Source organism: Podarcis erhardii, assembly GCF_964252035.2.
Source record: "Podarcis erhardii genome assembly, chromosome: 12".
Lineage (NCBI taxonomy): Eukaryota > Metazoa > Chordata > Lepidosauria > Squamata > Lacertidae > Podarcis > Podarcis erhardii.
Window position 1 is genome coordinate 19,338,778 of NC_138513.1, and position 17,598 is coordinate 19,356,375.

A 17,598-nucleotide genomic window follows, 5' to 3' on the forward strand; every position below is an offset into this window, starting at 1 on the left:
TCCTGCTTTGATATTTTCTCACATAAACATAAAACTACTTCCCACTTTTTTAATAAAAAGGAGTATTTTTTAATTATTGCACTATGAGGAAGTTTCTCTTTTCAATCTGCTGTTGATTGGTGTGTTTTTGTTACAAATAAAATACGTTTGCCTTATTTTCTTTTTAAATGAGCTGGTTTATATTCTGACAACTAAAATCTATTTGTAACCAATCCACTGCTCATTGTAAGCATGGCCCAACCATGGGATACAGAAATCCAGATATGCTAATTAGGGGAAATTATAGGCACTTAACTGGCAACTCGATTTACAGCCCACTTAAAATTGGGTTCTTTCATGTTCACTTGCAAGTAAAGCCAACTAAGTTTGTGGGACTTACTCTCAAGAAAACCTGCATACAATTGCAGCCGATCACACAACATCAGCTACTGGTTTCTAAAACACATTTAACTGGCAATAGGTCACTGCTTCTGTTGTGCTTGCCTTCTAAACAAGTGTCAGGATTGCAACCCCAGAAGCACACTCAACAGTCTGTTTATTCCAGAATAATCCAAAGAGATTGATCCAGAATAAATTGATTATGGATGGCAATTTAACATCTCAAATAGTAAACTTAAGAAATTCAAGTCATGTCATGGAACTCACTTCTAAATAACGCATGTAGCATAAGAGGATTAATCAATTTAATCAAAATACTTGGCATTAATTGGTATCTGGATCGAAATTATCAGGTGCCTAACTGGGATGCTGTGTGTAAAAGAGAGAGCGAGGGAAAGAGGTTTAAATCCACTTAAATAATTAAAATACCACTGTATCTTGTTTTTCCACATTTTGACAACCATGTTAACAGTGTCAGAATTTAATTTTTTAAAATATTTATTTTACTCAAAACCTGACATGACCCTTTTAACAGCCCGATGCCAAAACCTGTTCCAATCGAGTATTTGGCGAATAGGCGCATTTTGTCTGGGATAGAAAACACTTGTCCGTCATATTCAACAGGCAACAAGCGGCTCCAAATCCCCCTTCCGCCCCGTGGACAAGCGTCTCTCTCAAAACCTTTAGCGGGATTTGACAATTCATGGAGAGTCAGTCTTTTATTACCATTTAAGGGTGGCGCGGGGAGAGAATCTTTTTGTTCCCTTCTACATGATTTGTTTGTATCGATTATGTCGCCAGCAAGAATCTCCCAAGAAAGCCGTGTGCAATGCCTTGACACTCATTTGCCTAACACGGCCATGCTTTCAAACGAAAACCAGCCTCGTCAAATCTCTTCTTTAATATGCACTACAATCCCGCCTCGCTGTTCGGATGGATTCCTGTCCTCCCTGCAACCTTCCGCTCGTATGCAGCAGGTCACCGTTTGGGTCGCCACTTTCTACGTCTTGCTGCTTTGGGGGAAAGCTGCGATTTGGGAGGCTGTCCCCAGAAGCACCTCTTCCCTCCCCCTCCTCCGTCTCAGAGCCCTCCGGAAGCTCGGCCCACGCCTGCTCCTAGCCTGCACTTTGTTCTCGCAGTGATCTCGCAGGTTGGGAAGGCTTCAACAAAAACAAAAAGCAGGCAGCGATCTGAAGATATTGCAGATGGCCGGGGCTGTCTGCTGCACGTGCATCTGAACGCTACCGGTTCTGGGCCACGCTGCAAGCTCTGCAGATCCGCAAGCAAGGCCGAGAAAAACACTTCCCTCTCGGCTGCAGCTTTAGCTTAAGTTCTAAAGCTCTGCGTTAAAAGAACTTGTTTCTTTCCAGCCTTCCAAGGAGGGGCGAGCGGGATTTGATCTATTCAGATATTCTTAAGAGTGAAACGCTGTGCCATTTGATGGCAGTCCCCCAATGCTTTAGACGGAGACCATTAAAACAGTCCTCGATCTCGAGTCCCCCCCTCCCTCTTTTCCCACTTAAAATATTCTTTTTAAGGAAACCCAGGAGTGTCATTTTTCTAGGGCAGAGAGAGAGAGACGCTAAAAGCTGAAGGATGAAGAAGCAAGTCACCCGGTGACCTGTTTTGCTGCTTTCCAGTCCCACCGACCCAACCCCGCCTCACTCACATGGTCAGGAAGAAAAGCAGAAACAAAGAGTTCGAAACCTTTTTCTTCAAAGCCAGCCCTTTTGCTTTTGGGGGAAGGGGGAGGGGAGATGATGACTTGGGGCAGGAGATGCTGAGTAGGAACTGCAGTGACTCTTCATCCTCGAAATAGTTCCCTAATATTCCCTTCAACTACATTTCCCCCATATTGGGGGCGGGATGTGGGGGCTTTGAAGTCTAGCTCTTTGCCTTATGGAAGGGGAAATCCTTTACCATCTCCCCCTCCTTTTCTCCCAGTTTTAATCGCCCTGCCTAAACTTTCAGGAACTTTTCTTTTTTCCTCTTCAGCCGCATTACCGTCATCGTTGTAAATAATCCTGATTTATGACAAGCGTTAGCTGTGTTCAATAAATGCAATTAATTACTGCTGTCGGAAATTATAATTAATAATTACCTATAATAACCTGGACAGTGATACCGGATGTTGAATACGTGACTTGAAAGTAATCTGCACCAGTGTCAGTGGGACCGTAAAATTAGTGTTTGGAACTGTTTTATAAAGGGCGTTATCGAACCATTATTATTATTATTATTATTATTATTATTATTATTATCCATAGAAAGTCTCCCGCGGGCAGCTAATAGCACCCTCCCTTGGAAGCGGCTGCCCCTAGCGTCCACGCGGGGAGTTGCAACAGCGGCCTCCGCCAGGAGCTGCCTGCCGGCCTGAGATTGGAAGCCGCGCGCCCGGGAGGGGAGGGGAGAGAGAAGCGGAGTGGGCGGGGTTGAGAGGGGCGATTACGAGAGACTCGAGCTCGGCACGAGCGCGCCCGGCGCGCTGGCTTCTGGGTAAGCAAATGGCCGAGCGGCAAAAGGAAACGCCGAGGGGGAGGAGGAGAAGGCAGGAAGGCAGGAGGTGAAAGGTCACCGGCCCGCAGGCCCCGCCCCCTGCGCCCGGGTAAATGAATGGAAAGAGCCCAGGCGAGAGGGGGAAAGGGAAGCTGCTGCTGCTGCAGCGACGGTGGCGGGTTCCTCGTGCTAACTGCGCTTGCCTGCCTGCCTGCCCGCCACTCTTCTTCTCTGGGGGGAAGGAGGCAGCGACGCCTTACATTGGCCTAAGGAGACGTTGGGCCCCTTCTCTCCAGTCTCCTCCCCCCGCTGCTCCCGGACAATGCAGCCGAAGGGGAGAGCTATAAACATTGGACGGGGGGGGGGAATCCTCTGCTGCTGTTGCTGCTGCTACGCGGGGACAACTTAGGCAATGCCGCCTCCACCTCCTGAGCTTGGGCCACAACAGGCCCCGGGTTCTCCCTGCTCCCGCCGAGGCAAGAAGCGCTTTCTGGGCTGCAAAGGACCTTGCCGCCTCCAGTTCCCGCTTCCCCCTTGCCCCACAAAACCCCAAACAGGAGAGCTGTTCGTGAAGGCGCGCTGCCTTCCTCAGCCCGCGCACGCACAAACCTCGCCGGGCCCTTTTTCTCCTTTGCTCCCCGCGATCGGGGGGCGGGGAGACCCTGATATATTCCCTAGGTTTCCCTCCTGGGCCGCTTTTCCGAAGGCGGCGGCGGCGAGATTTTGCTTTTTTAAACGCAGCCCCGTTCCTTCTTCGCGCGGCTCCTAGCCGTTTTTTCCGCGCGGAGCAGTCGCTCGAAAGCCCGGCCGAGCTGGAGGCGCCGGCTCGCCTTCGGAAGGGAGGGTTTAGGTGGTGTTTGGGTTTTTTTCTTTTCGCGGCCGAGACGGCGCGAGCCGTTTCTCCAGTTTCAGCGCCGCTGAATTGGCGGCGGACCCGTTTGCTGCAGGCGGTGCGAGGGAGGTGGCGGCGGCTGCTGCTGCTGCTGCTGCTGGGATCCTTCTCCCTTTCTCTTTTGAGTAGTATTTAAATCCGCGCGCCGGTGGCTAGTTTCTCAAACGCCCCGCTCGCTCCAGCCTTTCTTACCTAAAAGCGAAAAAGTTGTGCGAGTCGCCTCTCCCTTCCCCCTCCCCAGTGTCTCCTCGATGAGAAATGGAGGAAGAAAATGCAAAACGCTTCATAGGGAGAAGTGGTCCCCTTTGTTCTGGCATTGTTTCTCCACGAACTGGCGGCTACAAGGATAAAACACTTACCTTCTCTCCTTTTTGCTGCGAAATCCAGACGTTCCCATCGGCTGCAAAATACACAATCCACCTTAGAAAGGGACTAGAGATGTAGAGAGAGTTTGTATTCCGTTCTTTTGCGCGCTCTTCCCATTTTGGGGCAAGATTAAGTTGCCGAGCACGTTGTTGCAAGCTGTAGCCCCCCGCCTCAGTGAATGGTCACGTTTAGGACCCTCCAAGGCCATCCTAAGTCTGCCAGTAGAATCCGAGGGTATTGAAGGTCTAAAACTTTCAAAAGGAAAGGGGGCCTGGAACTAGCCAGAGAGCTGCAAATATACACTAGGATGCCCCCCGCCGCCGCCACTACACGCACATACGCACATGTTTGCCCCCCTCCCTTAGCTTTAAATAAGGAAACCTTCCCCGGTGAGAGTTTAACGTGAAAGAAAGAAAAAGTTTGCAAATTTATTAATTCCTTAAGAGCGAATGTGTTAAAAGCCAATCCCTGCCTGCATTTGAAACCCACTACCCTTCTTGCTCTCACCCCATGTGGCAAAAGTTTTGAATCTCGAAATAAAAACAAATGAGCCGGCGGTAGAAAACGAGGTTGGGAAGTTTAGGTTATGGTTGTAGCTGGGAGAAAATGTGTCGGAGGAGGAGGAGGAACAGTTTTTTGTTTTGTTTTTAAGAGGAAATGCTGTTGGTGTTACTATTTTGGTAACGCGATGATCAAGCGAGCAAAAGAAGCCCATTCACTGATTTCTGCATACTCCAGGCGATGTTTAATGCTCAGCCTCGCAGGTATTAGTGTCCAAACCTGCATTTAATCTGATTATGATGAGGTTTGCTGATACAATGGATAGTTGAATAGATCCTTGTGTCTTAGCAAATGAGGTGGATTTTCGGCTTCCCTCGGTTTCCGGGCATGAGAGGAAATAAGGCTCTGATTGTCCACCAACACCTTCTGGAGCCCCTCAAACATCTTTGGGGTTTGATTGTGGGTGGAAATGAGCATAGCCCCCTCAGCGCCATATTGTAACACCGCGCTGGATGTCCCGGCTCTTTTATGGCTAGACCTGAAAGTTTCGCTCTGTGTGTGCAACTGGAGAAATGAAGAAAAATAACAACAAATATGGAGCAGGCGTCTCTGGTATCTTTTCTGTCCCTCATGTAACGCTCCCCATTTCCTCTTTACCACCCTTCTAAAAAGGTGATCTGCTGCATAGGAAAGGAATGAAAAGATTGCAATAAAAGCAAAACCGAGTAAATAAAGTTGAGGGCAGAAGGAGAGGTTTTCTTTGCCAGCCTTTAATTGCCACTGAAACATTCTACAGTTGTAAACATTCCTTATTTATTCAGCCCAAATAGGCAGGCATTGTCTTGCTTTTATCGCAATCGTAATTATGGTGTCCTTTAAACTGGCTGATAGCTAGGGAGATAAGGGAATGTGCCTGTAGCTTCAGATCAAATCTCTCTCCGTCCCTCTCCCTCCCTCTCGCTCTCTCCCCCTCCCCGGGTCATCAGGATCCCCACAGTCCTTAGAGATGAGGAACGCTGGAAGACTCTGGCCTGGCCATTCCTTACGTCATGAAAGTGATTTGTACCACATTGCTAATTTGGTGCAATCCCTAACCCTTTGGATCTCGTGTGCGTTTGTAATTGCCTTTTGCTGCTTGCTTCAATTTTTGGTGCGTTATTTTTGGCGGCAATTTGGAGGGGGGCGTTTGGGGTGGGCAATATATCTTTTGCAATCGAGTCCAGGCGTGTGAGGGGGGGGGTTCTGCCCACCTGTACGTCAGAAACACCAGCGTGTCCCTGAGTCTTTGTTTACTGCACCTTTGTGTCTAATTAAAAATGCACACTTTTAGGATCCTCGCAGAACAAAGCCGCCCCAAATCCCCCTTTACGTCCAAGGATTTGCAAATTTATAAAGGCTGCATTGAATTCGGGATGGGTCAAGGGGCAAAAAAAGGGTAGGAGGTCACTGCATTTTGATTATGGGTCAGTAGGCAACATGGCAGGCAGTTTGTGTCCCAAAAAACCTCTTCTTTAAAAGTGAGGTTTAAAAACAACAAGGATGAGCGAAGTTTCTAGGGGAAAATTTGACGATGAAAGAGAAGAAAAACTCTTTTCCTGATATTTGCAAAGCAAGAAGATATGTCCATGTGAGAAAACAAAGCAGCCCTCAACAGCACTATAAATTGTTGCTCTGTTTACAGAGAAATAACTCACAGTGTGATGTGTTGCAGGATCTTAGCTATGGGTCTTGGAGTGTCCCCCACACCACGCAAAGCCTTTAACTATACTGGGTATTGCTGCAATGTGTCAAAAGGTGTCTATGCTTGTCCTTTTTAAAATAAGTGTATGTGGAGGGTTTTTTTAAAGTCTGCACTTACGTTTGGCTGAATGATATGGGGAGCTGAATGACCCTTTTGACAGGTTTTGGTCCCTTTGCCATATTCCCCAACTGTTTCTTCCCCTCCCCCAATCCGCCCTGGATATATTATAGGGGGGACTACAGGCAATGCACCAACTCTGAAAATCTAATTTAGGCTGGGAAATGATATATTTTTACCTCTGAAATAAAATAATAATGATTATAATAATTATATGCAGAATAACCCACGTATAATAAACTGTGCCAATCGGAAAAGGGTTATAACCAAGAATAAGATAGTCTGGAGGTGGCTGTTGTAGTGTGAAAATGCACCAGGATACGGAGAATTCGAGGACCTAGTGAAAATAGAAGCTTAAAGTGCTGTTGCATTTCACAAGTAAACATTTAAAGGGCTGTAAATGGTGCTCTGAGTGACTTGCCCCAGAAATAAGAGGTCAGCCTGGATTGCAGGGCTGTTTAAACATAGTCATGATAATACAATGAAAATATATCAAAGCACAACCTCAGAGGGCGTTTTCAAATATATACCCCCCTCTCTCAAACGCAGACACACTCATCTCCCAGTAAACCCCCCTTTCCCCAAAAAAGCAGCGATACAAGGGAGCTTCTATATATTTTTAATACCACAGAGTAAAAACAACAACTATGCAATCTGAGATCAATGGGAATAGGTTTACAGCATTGGGTGAGGAATATTATTTTTCCTCGTTATTTTCTAATTAGGTTTGTCGTTCGCCAAGAGTGCTTCAGACTGAAATATCATCTAAGGTAAAGAAATCCTATCTAAGGTAGGGTATACATTACAGACTGGGGCTACTCGATGGGAAAAGGAGCACATTTGATTGATAATCTCTCTCTCTCTCTCTCTCTCTCTCTCTCTCTCTCTCTCTCTCGGAGGTGAGAAGAGGAAAATGCCTCATGAGCGTTCTCGCTAGCCACAACCCAGTTGAATTGTTGTCCAAAGGCTGAACCCGATTCAATCTAATTGATTTTCGAATTATTGATTCCATTAATTCCACCGTGTCCCATTCATAACTACTTTCACTTAAAGGTTTTCCAGGCTGCAAGACGACCTAAAATCCAAGTATTTCCACGTCTAACTGGTATATGGATCCACCGGTAGCCTTATCTGTTTCGCCAGAAAGAAAAAGAAGGCCACATTTCAGCCTCAGGTAAAACACACACCCTCCCCACCCTACAAAACAAAACAGATTCACAATGCAGTGAACCTCACTCTTTTTCGCTGTGCAGAGATTTATTCCTAAATCCTTCGGCAGGATTTGCAAACATACAGAGATCTTCCTGGTATTTGGAAAAATAAGTCCCGCGGGTTGCAGAGCAACTTGCTTCCAACTAAGCGTTTTAGGGTTGCAGCCTAGTAGTCCAAGCCAAAGCACGTTTACTTGGAAGGAAGTTCTACTCCGTTTAATTAGGGTTCCCCCCCATCCCGCCCCGAAAGCGTGCTTAAAATTGCATTTGAATTCAAGGAATCCCCCGTAGCTGGACTGGAGAGGCGGACTCAGTGGCAGGGCCGAGAAATTGTACTGCCTTTGATTTTCCTCTATGAACGCTGCCGGCGTCTGTTGTTCACTCAGGGAAATCAGTAAAGTCTCGCCTAATTTTGAACACCGCCGACCACAGGCACCTTATTTCCACACACCCCAATATCTATCCGCTCCCCCAGCGTGTGTGGCTGTGTGTTTTGGAGGGAGCGTTCTCACGTTAATAATCTGAAGCTGCAAAACTGTTGCTAGCTTCGGTATGCCTGCCTGCGAATCCACTGGAAAAACCTCCTCGGCCTTCCTTTTGCTTCCAGAGAGGGTCCTCGGTCCGCGAGGGGTTGTGGAAATGAGGATCGACTCCCGAAGTGCGTAAGGAAGATCCCGGATATGCAGCGGTGTGTTTTGATGACCACAAGAAAACTGGCAGGTTCCTCCCCTCCCCCACCCCACCCCCGCAAACTCAAGATGGAGAAGTTTCAAGGAACAAAAGGCTGCGGGAGGGAATCTGGTGGGGGAGTTTCAACTCGACTCCAATGTGCCTTTCCCATGTGTATTGAATATTTCCTTAAGATCTCTGTCTTGGTGTGTGTGTTTATTTGTTTATTAACTGATCTAGTCCTACACACACAGTTGTTACCACGATTTTTTTTTTCAAATAGAGAGTTAACGTTGTACCTTGGTAGAAATGTCGATTTGCTAAAGAAAAGCAGCTATTTAAAGCGCGCACACACCCGATTTTGTTGCTTTTAACGTCGATGTTTAAAGCAAACAAAAACTGGGGACCCAGCCTGAAGAAGCCAAAGAAGCAGACGACTGTAGTCGTGTGTTTGTGTGTGTGTGTGTGTGTGAGAGAGAGAGAGAGAGAGAGAGAGAGAGAGAGAGAGTTTGCGAGGCAGAATGGATGTGGCTCTGTCTCTGAGCCTGGATGCGCTTGTTGTGTGGCTGAGATCCCCACAACCTCTTTACTCCGGAGTACGCCACCCTTTGCAAGGCGGATGACTTGGTTGTATAGCCTGTGCCGATTTGGAACCTAAAAGTAACCGAGCCACGACTTTAGAACTCAACTTTGCGAAACAGACAAACAGCGAGGCATCCGCCGGAACTTTAAAGCCAATACCTCGGGCTTCATTTATTTTGTGGATCGGCCTGTCAGGGATGCCATCACCTTCAGCATCAGAGGAGGGGGAGGAGCAGCGTTGGGTGGGGATGTGTGTGTGCCGGGAGTGGGGGGCACGAGACGACGGCTGCCATCCTGGCAGTGGCGTAGCGTGGGGGGTGCAGGGGGGGCCGGCCGCACCGGGCGCAACATCTGGGGGTTAGGGAAATCCACGGGTTAGGGGGCGCAAATCCACGGGTTAGGGGGCGCAAATCCATGGGTTAGGGGGCGCAAATTACTTGCCTTGCCCCGGGTGCTGATAACCCACGCTACGCCACTGCATCCTGGGGAATAGGAGACCGAGAACAGAGGGGTCTGAAAGGTCCCCATTGCTTAACCCTACAAAAGCTGATACCGCTTTATTTCCCTCTTCGCCGCTTCATTCTACACCCACACCCACACCCCCACACACACAAAATAAAACAGCCAGGCAGCTGCTTTCCCTCCAAACTTTGCTTTGCAGCTCCAGAATGAGAGGCGATGTCTCCTGCGCGAGGGGGAAGAGGAACGCGCGCAGGCGAAGGCAGCCAGATGCGGAGCTCAACTGGGCTGCGAGGAGCCTTCCATTCATTGTTCGCCACCGCCTTTCGATTGCGTTGGAAGGGCTGTACTATCACGAGACCCGGGACCAAGCTCTCCTTTTCGCTCTTGTCTCAAGGGAGAGCTATAATATATAACATTATATATAATCACACCCATACATATATAGGAATGATATTCCTTGAGACAAGGGTGTGTGTGTGTATAAATTCTTTTTCTTTCTTTTTTTCTTTTTTTCTTTCTCTCTTTCTCTCTTTCTCTTTCTCTCTCCTCTCTCTCTCTCTCAACAGTTTCTTGCTTCAAGAGGGAACCGGGCCTTGAAGCTCGGAGGGAAGAAGTCACTCCGTGCATGTTGTGTCGCCTTCTGTCTGGCGAGCAGCAGCCGAGCTCCACGGCTTGGTCAAGCCCAGCCTGAGCAGAGAGGCGAGGCCACGGACTTTCTTAATTTCCGGGCGCTCGCCAGCACCCCTTGGCCCTTCAGTCCTCACACTGGGAGCTGGGAGAGGGGCGGTTGGAAGAGAGAGAAATCGCCTGCTGAATTTTACCTAGTCATGCACAACGACCGTGAAAATGAATACCAACAACAAAAAAAAGCAAGAGCAGGAGATGGGGGGGGCAGGATGAGTTTTTTTGTGGGGACGGGACTGCTGAGCTCTGTTGGTAGACTTGCTTATTTGTTTTCCCAGTTCCGGCGTAATCATTCTGCAGCCGCTGATATTATGGGGCATAGGACTATGGGAATCTATATCATTGGGGCACATGGCCTTCGAAGACAGGCCATCTTCTTCTTACCTTCCGCTCCCCCTACACACACACACACACACACACACACACCCTGTTTCTTCGTCCGAGGAATCCCAGTGGTTTTCCTGGAGCACAGGGATGCATTTCATTTTGGCTCTGGCCGCGAGCTCCTCTCTGCAAAGACACAGCCACTTTGTGCTTCTGGCCGGAATTCGGCGTGAATCGATTAGCGACTGCGATCCACCGCAACCCCGCGGACTAGCAGGATTTGGATCGACGCCGATTCGACTCCGGCTCGACTGGGGCTTCAGCCGCTTAGATGCGGGGAATAGGGCCGGGCTGCTGGTCATTTTGCCGTTGGGTTGGGATAGATCTGAAAGACGGAAGGGCTTGGGGGGGAAATAATACACTCAAACACCCCCCCAATAAGACAGTATAAGTTTTTCGTGGGCTGGGCCTTATTTCCCATCCCTCTTTTGTCCACGGAGCCGAAAATATTCGGCCGCCACTTGGGAAAGGTGAAAGTTGGAATTGTAAGGTTGGGGGGGGGGGAGAGCTATAGAGCGATGGAAGTGTGCGGGGGGAGGGGCAAGACTCTTTCGCGCACCCACATTCAGACACCGAACGTGTGAATAGGAAACCCCTTACACCCAGACACCTTCAGTGAATTTACTATTCCAGCGGCGGGGAGGGGGGGGGGCAGTCTCATCGCCTGGACCGCAGGTAGGGGGGAAGAACCCTCAGCCTCCAGGGAAGTTCTAGCGAGGGCGGCACCCTAGAACTCAGAAACATCCCTGTGACCCATTGCAATCTTCCCCTTCCTCCTTCCTCCTTCCTCCTCCTCCTCCTCCTTCTCCAAGCTTTCCTCTCGGCTCTGTTGCCATCTTTTTCCCCCTGCTGGAAGCAATCAACACGCAGGCGATCCTGGCGCGGACGCGCGGACCGGAGGGGGGACTCCCTCCACCTTGGGAGCTAGCACGGGGGAACTGTGGAAAAGTAGAGACCTTGCTGCTGGCTTATCTCGGCTTTGTTATGGGTCTGACGTGAGCCCGCGTCCCGATCTCTCTCTCTCTCTCTTCCCCCTCTCTCTTCCAACCTCCTCCTCTCCCCCTCCTCTCCCCCTCCCCCACCCCCCAATATTACAGGCAGAATTTCAGAGAAAAGTGTTACAGTATTGCGGGGCTGGAGCTCAGTATAACCACGCAGCCCTAAATAATTCCCACCCACCCCCAGTAGCACCAACTTAGCTATCGGAAAGAGTGAGAGTGAGAGACCAGGAGGAAGAGGAAAAGAAGGGACTTAAGCTAGCGAACGTGAGTATTCTCGTTTTCCGAGTCGTTCACAGAAATATACAAAATAACGTCAGACAAACCCCAGGGTTTTTTTGTTTTTTTGTTTTTTGTTTGTTTTGTTTAACTATGCTTGCAAGCCAAAGGAAGGGGAATACCAGTTGAGGAACCCTCCTTTTGACACGCATTGCAGAATAAGCGCCCCTTTAAAATGGTTACTTAAAAGCTCCCCCTTCCAATCTTTACATCCACAGAATTCGTATCGTGGGGGAAACAGCTTTCTGTCCTCCCCACCCCCGCACTTTATCCCCACTAAATAACCCCAAGAAGGTTTCCAAATTCCATTTATTTCTTATATTTGTTTCAAAAAATAAAACAAAACCCGTGTCACCGAGGGCTTCCAAACCCGGTCCTTCAGTCGCCAGCGCCGCCGAGAGCGAGCTGTGGGCTGGCTGGGAGCTCCGGATTGTTTAATAGAAAGATTTATATACTAACAGTATTATTTACTTTGGGAGGGGAGGTAGGAGCCTAAGAGTATGCTAATTAGCCAGAGATTTGGAGGGGGGGAGCTGCGAAGGGGGTGGAATATCAATTTTTATTGCATCACCTGTCAGGAGTGTCCAATCAGCGCTGGCTTGAGGGGAATTAATTGATGAAGGTGTCTCCGGACCAGCTCACTTCCCTCTGTCATTTGATTTGGAGCGAAAGCAGCGGCGGGAAGAGCGGCTGCGTGGCTCGGCTCGTCTCCTCACAGCCCCCTTTGGCTCACATTCCTTTATCCTGGCTGGGCAGTGGGGGGAAGCCGCCAGCCAAAGGGCACAGGTAGCCAGCCTGCCTCAGTGCCGTCGAGAAACACCGGGGGCAAGCGAGCCAATCGCTCCCGCCCAATCCCCTAAGGCAGTTTTCCAGGACCTGGATTTTTAAAAAATCCCCTCCCTATAGCGCTCAGTCCCTCTTTCTTTCTCTTTCTCTCTCTCTCTCTCTCTCTCTCTCTCTCTCTCTCTCTCCTGATTCCAACATCTCCCCCCCCGCCCCCCGCCTAAAGTTTGATCGGGTATAACAGGCTTTGTTCTTTTCCCTCCAGCAGGATGCCTTGAGACCCCGCTCCAGCACCTGGCTGAGGATTTTATATATATATATATATATAGAAATATCCTTTTCTCGCGTGGATCTTCTCTCCTTCCTTGCCACCCACCCCACCCCCTCCATCCGTCCCCGCCGGCTGCACACCTTTTCCTCCCGCCGCCGAAGGCTGCTGGTTCCAACTCCGGGGTGCGGCGTGCATGTGTGGGGGTTGGGGGGGCCCCTCCGGCGCCCCCTTTTTATGCTCCCTCCCGCTGCCCGGATGCCGGGACTGCTCTGAGGCGCGCGCCATGGGAGACCACCTGAAGTCGGGCTTCGAGGAGGTGGACGGCGTGCGCCTGGGTTACCTGGTGATCCGGGGCAAGCAGATGTTCGCGCTGTCGCAGGTCTTCACGGATCTGCTGAAGAACATCCCTCGGACGACGGTGCACAAGCGCATGGACCACCTCAACGTGCAGAAGCACCACTGCGACCTGCAGGAGCTGCGCAAGCTCAAAGCCATCAACTCCATCGCCTTCCACGCCGCCAAATGCACCCTCATCTCCCGCGAGGACGTCGAGGCGCTCTACACGTCGTGCAAAACCGAGAGGGTGCTCAGGACCAAGCGCAAGGGGGCCGCGGCTCTCCAAGAAGCCCCCGGGCCGGACCCTTACGCTGCCTTCTGGAAAGGAGGCGGTAAACTTTGGCTGGGTTTGAATGGAGCCGCCGCGCCTCTGGCCAGCAGCGGCGGCGGCGGAGGCAGCAGCGGCCGCCGACGGAAAGCGTGGCGCGCGGCGGCGGCGGCGGCATCGGGCGCTTTCCTACCGGCTTCGGATCTACCTCACTTTTGGAGCAAATCGCCCGCGCCCAGCGCACCGGGACTGGCGCGATCCCCTTGCAAAGGGTCGCCAAACTATGAAACTGCGCCGCTGGCGCCACGCTACGTCTCGCTGGCGTCGGAGGCGCCTTGCTTTCGGAGCCTGCTCTGCTCCAAGCATCCGCACTACTACTACCACTCCTCGGCCGCCATTGCCAGCCAACCCAAGCTCGTCGCCGCAGCCGCGGCCGCTGCAGCAGCCGCCGCAGCAGCAGCCGCCGCCGCCGCCACGTCGGAGAGCGGCCCGCTGGCTCTGGGTTGCCGCTCCAAGAGGAAGAAAGCCGCCGAGGGGCGCTTCCCGCTGCTGGTGCCCCGCGCCGGCAAGCCCCCCAAAGCCGCCTCGTTGGAGAGGCTGCCGGGCTTGAACGGCTTCCTGGCGCCGGCGCCGCCCCAGCAGCCTTTCCCGGAGCCCTGCTACAGCAGTGACTCCGACTCCAGCTCCTATTCGGACCACGCGGCCAACGACTCCGATTTCTGCTCCAGTTTGACCAGCAGCAGCAATTCCGGGTCTTCGGAGGACGAGGAGGGCAGCTACGCCTCGGATTCCAGCGAGCTGAGCTCCGACGAGGAGGAAGACGAGGAGGAGGAAGAGGAGGAGGAAGAAGAGGAAGAAGAAGAGGAGAGCAGCTCCGAATCGGACTCCAGCTCCGGCTCCAGCCAAGCATCCGTGCAGAGCATCCGCTTCAGGCGCACCAGCTTCTGCAAGCCGCCCGGTCTGGCGGGGGTTCCGGCCAGTCTTTTGCCTCCAACGCCCGCCTCGGCTGGACGGGACGAGAGCCTCCCTGGACCCGCGCGGAGCATCAAAGCCGAGGCGCCCGAGGAGGACTGGGGCATCACCCCCGCCGGCTGGGTCCCCAAAACCGAGCCCGGTGTGGATTGCTACTGCTTTGGGGAGCTGAGCCAGGTCCGAAGGGGCGGCGGATGTCCCTCTCCCTCGCCCGACGTGAAGGCTCCCGACCTGAAAGCCGCCCCCTGCCTGGCCAGGGGGTGCCCTTCACCCAGCCCAAAGACGCCCCACGCTTTGCCACAGCCAAGGTTCCTTCGAGACGCGGCGAGAGGCTGGCCCACCCGCTCTCCTCCTCCTCCTCCTCCTCCAGCTCCTGCAGAGAGCCCTACTGCTGCTCTTGGGGTGCCCCCAGAAGCCCCCCAGCCACATCGCCCATTGACCCCCTGCCTGGGCTGTTCCTCCTCCCAAAGCCAGCCCGAGGTGCTTGCTGCTGCTGCTGCTGAATACCCCGAGCCGCTGCCCCTTGTGCCCATTGCCCAGATTAAAGTCGAGGACAGCAGTGCCAACGCCGAGTATGGCGCCCTCCCCGTTCAGGGACAGAGCCAGCCCCCGCTCAAATGTGAAGGCAGCGATGACGAGCACAAGCTGGAGGCGGACGGCGAACCCGGGCCCTCGCCGTCTCCGCCACCCAGCCCGACCCACCAGCCTCAGGAACTTCTGCTGCCAGCCAAGGAAGACCCCGCCTGCTGCACTGACGAGCCCCTCAGCCCTCCGCTGAGCCCCCCGGGCCAGCCCGCCCCGTCGAGCCAGGCCCTCGCCTCCTGCACTTTAGGCGCCGCCGCCGCCAAACCCGAGGATGGGGAGTACAAATTTGGAGCCCGGGTGAGGAAGAACTACCGGACTTTGGTGCTGGGCAAGCGAGCCCTGCTGCCCAGCCCGGCGCCGCTCAAACCAAATCTGAAATCCGTCCGGAGCCCCCGCCTGCCCGCCGGGAAGCTCCTGGACGCCCCCGAGGGCGCCCTGGACGACTTGACAGTTCTCAGCCGGCGCAAAAGGGCGGCGGGCCACGTCGCCTCGGCCGTCAAGAGGCCCTTCAGCTTCATGGGCAACTTTCCCTGCCCGCCCTCCTTGGTGGTGGGCCTCGACGGGGATCTGCTGCCAGCCTACACCTTAAACACCGCCCGGGATGCGCAGCCGCCTCCCAAGGCCCATCCTGTCTGGAAATGGCAGCTGGGCGGCTCAGCAATACCTCTTCCACCCAGCCACAAATTCAGGAAATTTCATTCATGAGAGAGAGATTGAATGGGAACCCTACTTCATGGTCGTTGTTGTTGTTGCTGTTGTGTTGTTGGTCTTTTTTCCTTTTTGGGGGGGGGACCCCAACTACTTCTTTTCCTGACCTTCGAGAATCTTACGCTGGATGCTGGTCCCGCCCCTCATCACATCCGATTTGATTTTGATTTTTTTTTTATGGTGTGGGGGAATCCTGGTTTATTCTATTTTTGGAGGACGACGAAAATAAAACCGGATTACTATTTTCTTTGCCATGAAAACCCATCGTGGGGGGGAAGGGAGGGGGGACGACGACGAGGAGGACGAAAGAGGTCTAACATTCCACAGACTACTTCAGGCAAAAGTTTTCCAAGTTTATTAAAAACACACACACCACACAACAAACAAAAAAACCCACCTCAGTGGAATCTGCTAAAGCTGGAACACTTTACTGTCTCAAAATGCTAGTAATGCACCTGGTACCTCAATTCCAACTGCTACAAATAAATGTTTGGTTTATGTTTTTTTTTAAGTTGAATGATATCAATTCGAATGAGCCATTAACGTGTAAATGCACTAGATTTCGAATTCAGAAAGTCTAAATGTTCAGTTCCATACAAGGTTTTTTTTTTCGTTTTGTTTTCAGCGAGAGGTTGCACAGGGAGAATTCACTATCCTTCTGCTGGGAATGCCTTCTACTTTACTGCAGAGGGTTCATTGTTATGTTTTAGTTTCCCACCTGTCCTTTCCACAAAAGCAGTTGCACTCTGCAGTTGGGAGTGTGCATGTGTCTCCGGGTCACCAGTGGGAGAGTTGGAATTAGATGGTCAGGCATTTTTTTAGGACGAAAAAAAGAGAGACTTAAAAAGGACATGCCACTCTTTGCCTTCTTGTTTCACCTTGAACCCTTCAGGTTGGCCACGATTGCCTATCTTGGCTACAATACTCAACCCAGCCAAACCATTTGCTTGGAAGCTGCTCTAACCCCACGTTCAATGGGATTTGCCTCCAAGTAAATTTTACTCTCAAGGAGGGGGCCTTCCAATCATTAGGTTTTGTTGTGGGACTGGGTGGAGCTGTTTCTATTGGAAGGTTTGCAGGTGTGTGTGTGGGGGGGATGTTCTCAAAATCTGGTCCTCCCAGATTTGCAAAGTCAGGAAAAAATGTTAGGTTCTCACACTCCCATTGGAAGGAATCGGAAGGAAATGCAGTCACATTCAGCATGCTAAGTGCAACAGAGGCCCCAGTGGAAGGGATATTATCAATGAAGAACCCCATACTCTTGGTGGCTACTTTGGCACCTAAACTCAGGCTTTTTAAACCAGGACTTGTCACTGTTTTCTTTACATCTCTGGGGGGAAAAAAGAGGACTTTTCCCAACCACCCTATCTTTGTAGCAGGATCATTTTCTACTGCACATGACAATCAGAGGCAATTGTCTATATTTGCACTTAAACCTCGACAGAGTTGAAGCAGGCAGACTTCTAGAGTCGAGCCTTTGGTAAGACATGCTGGTGTAATATGTTGTGATGATGGAAGCAGTAAATCAAAATGATGGAAATTTGCACTGTTGGAAAAAGCATGCTTTAGCTTTATTTTCAATTAAAACACTGTTTTAAAAAAAGCGATGATGATTTTATACTTATTGTAGGGTTCCTCGTTCGTTTCTGACTCTTTTGCGAGAGGGAATGTCTGTGTCTGTGTGAGAGAAAAGTGTAGGGATTTGATTGGAAGGACTTCTGCTTCCAGAGGCTGGTTGCTGTTTCTTTATAAAACTGTGATATAAAAACAAACAAATGTGAGGCAGTTGTCAGTGCTGTTGCATGTTGGTGGAAGACAGCAGGGAAGGGAAGCTAAATAGATTTTAGCCGAAAGTTTAAAGGCTGAGAAAGTATTGACACAGAGTTGCTGAATCAGCACTTTGGGATTGACTGCC

The 17,598-nt window shown here is 51.1% G+C and overlaps 1 protein-coding gene across 1 annotated transcript; it reads left to right on the forward strand.

The window, feature by feature from the left end:
* The first annotated feature begins 12,956 nt into the window (after positions 1-12,956).
* On the forward strand, positions 12,957-16,638 carry SKIDA1 (SKI/DACH domain containing 1). The gene has a single exon (XM_081882019.1). It carries the CDS (start codon positions 13,008-13,010, stop codon positions 15,678-15,680), a length of 2,673 nt encoding a protein of 890 aa, XP_081738145.1. The 5' UTR covers positions 12,957-13,007; the 3' UTR covers positions 15,681-16,638.
* Positions 16,639-17,598: the final 960 nt, after the last annotated feature.

Bases quoted from the DNA above. Each gene is read 5' to 3' on its own strand.
- SKIDA1 (XM_081882019.1), top strand. From the start codon at position 13,008: ATGTGTGGGGGTTGGGGGGGCCCCTCCGGCGCCCCCTTTTTATGCTCC.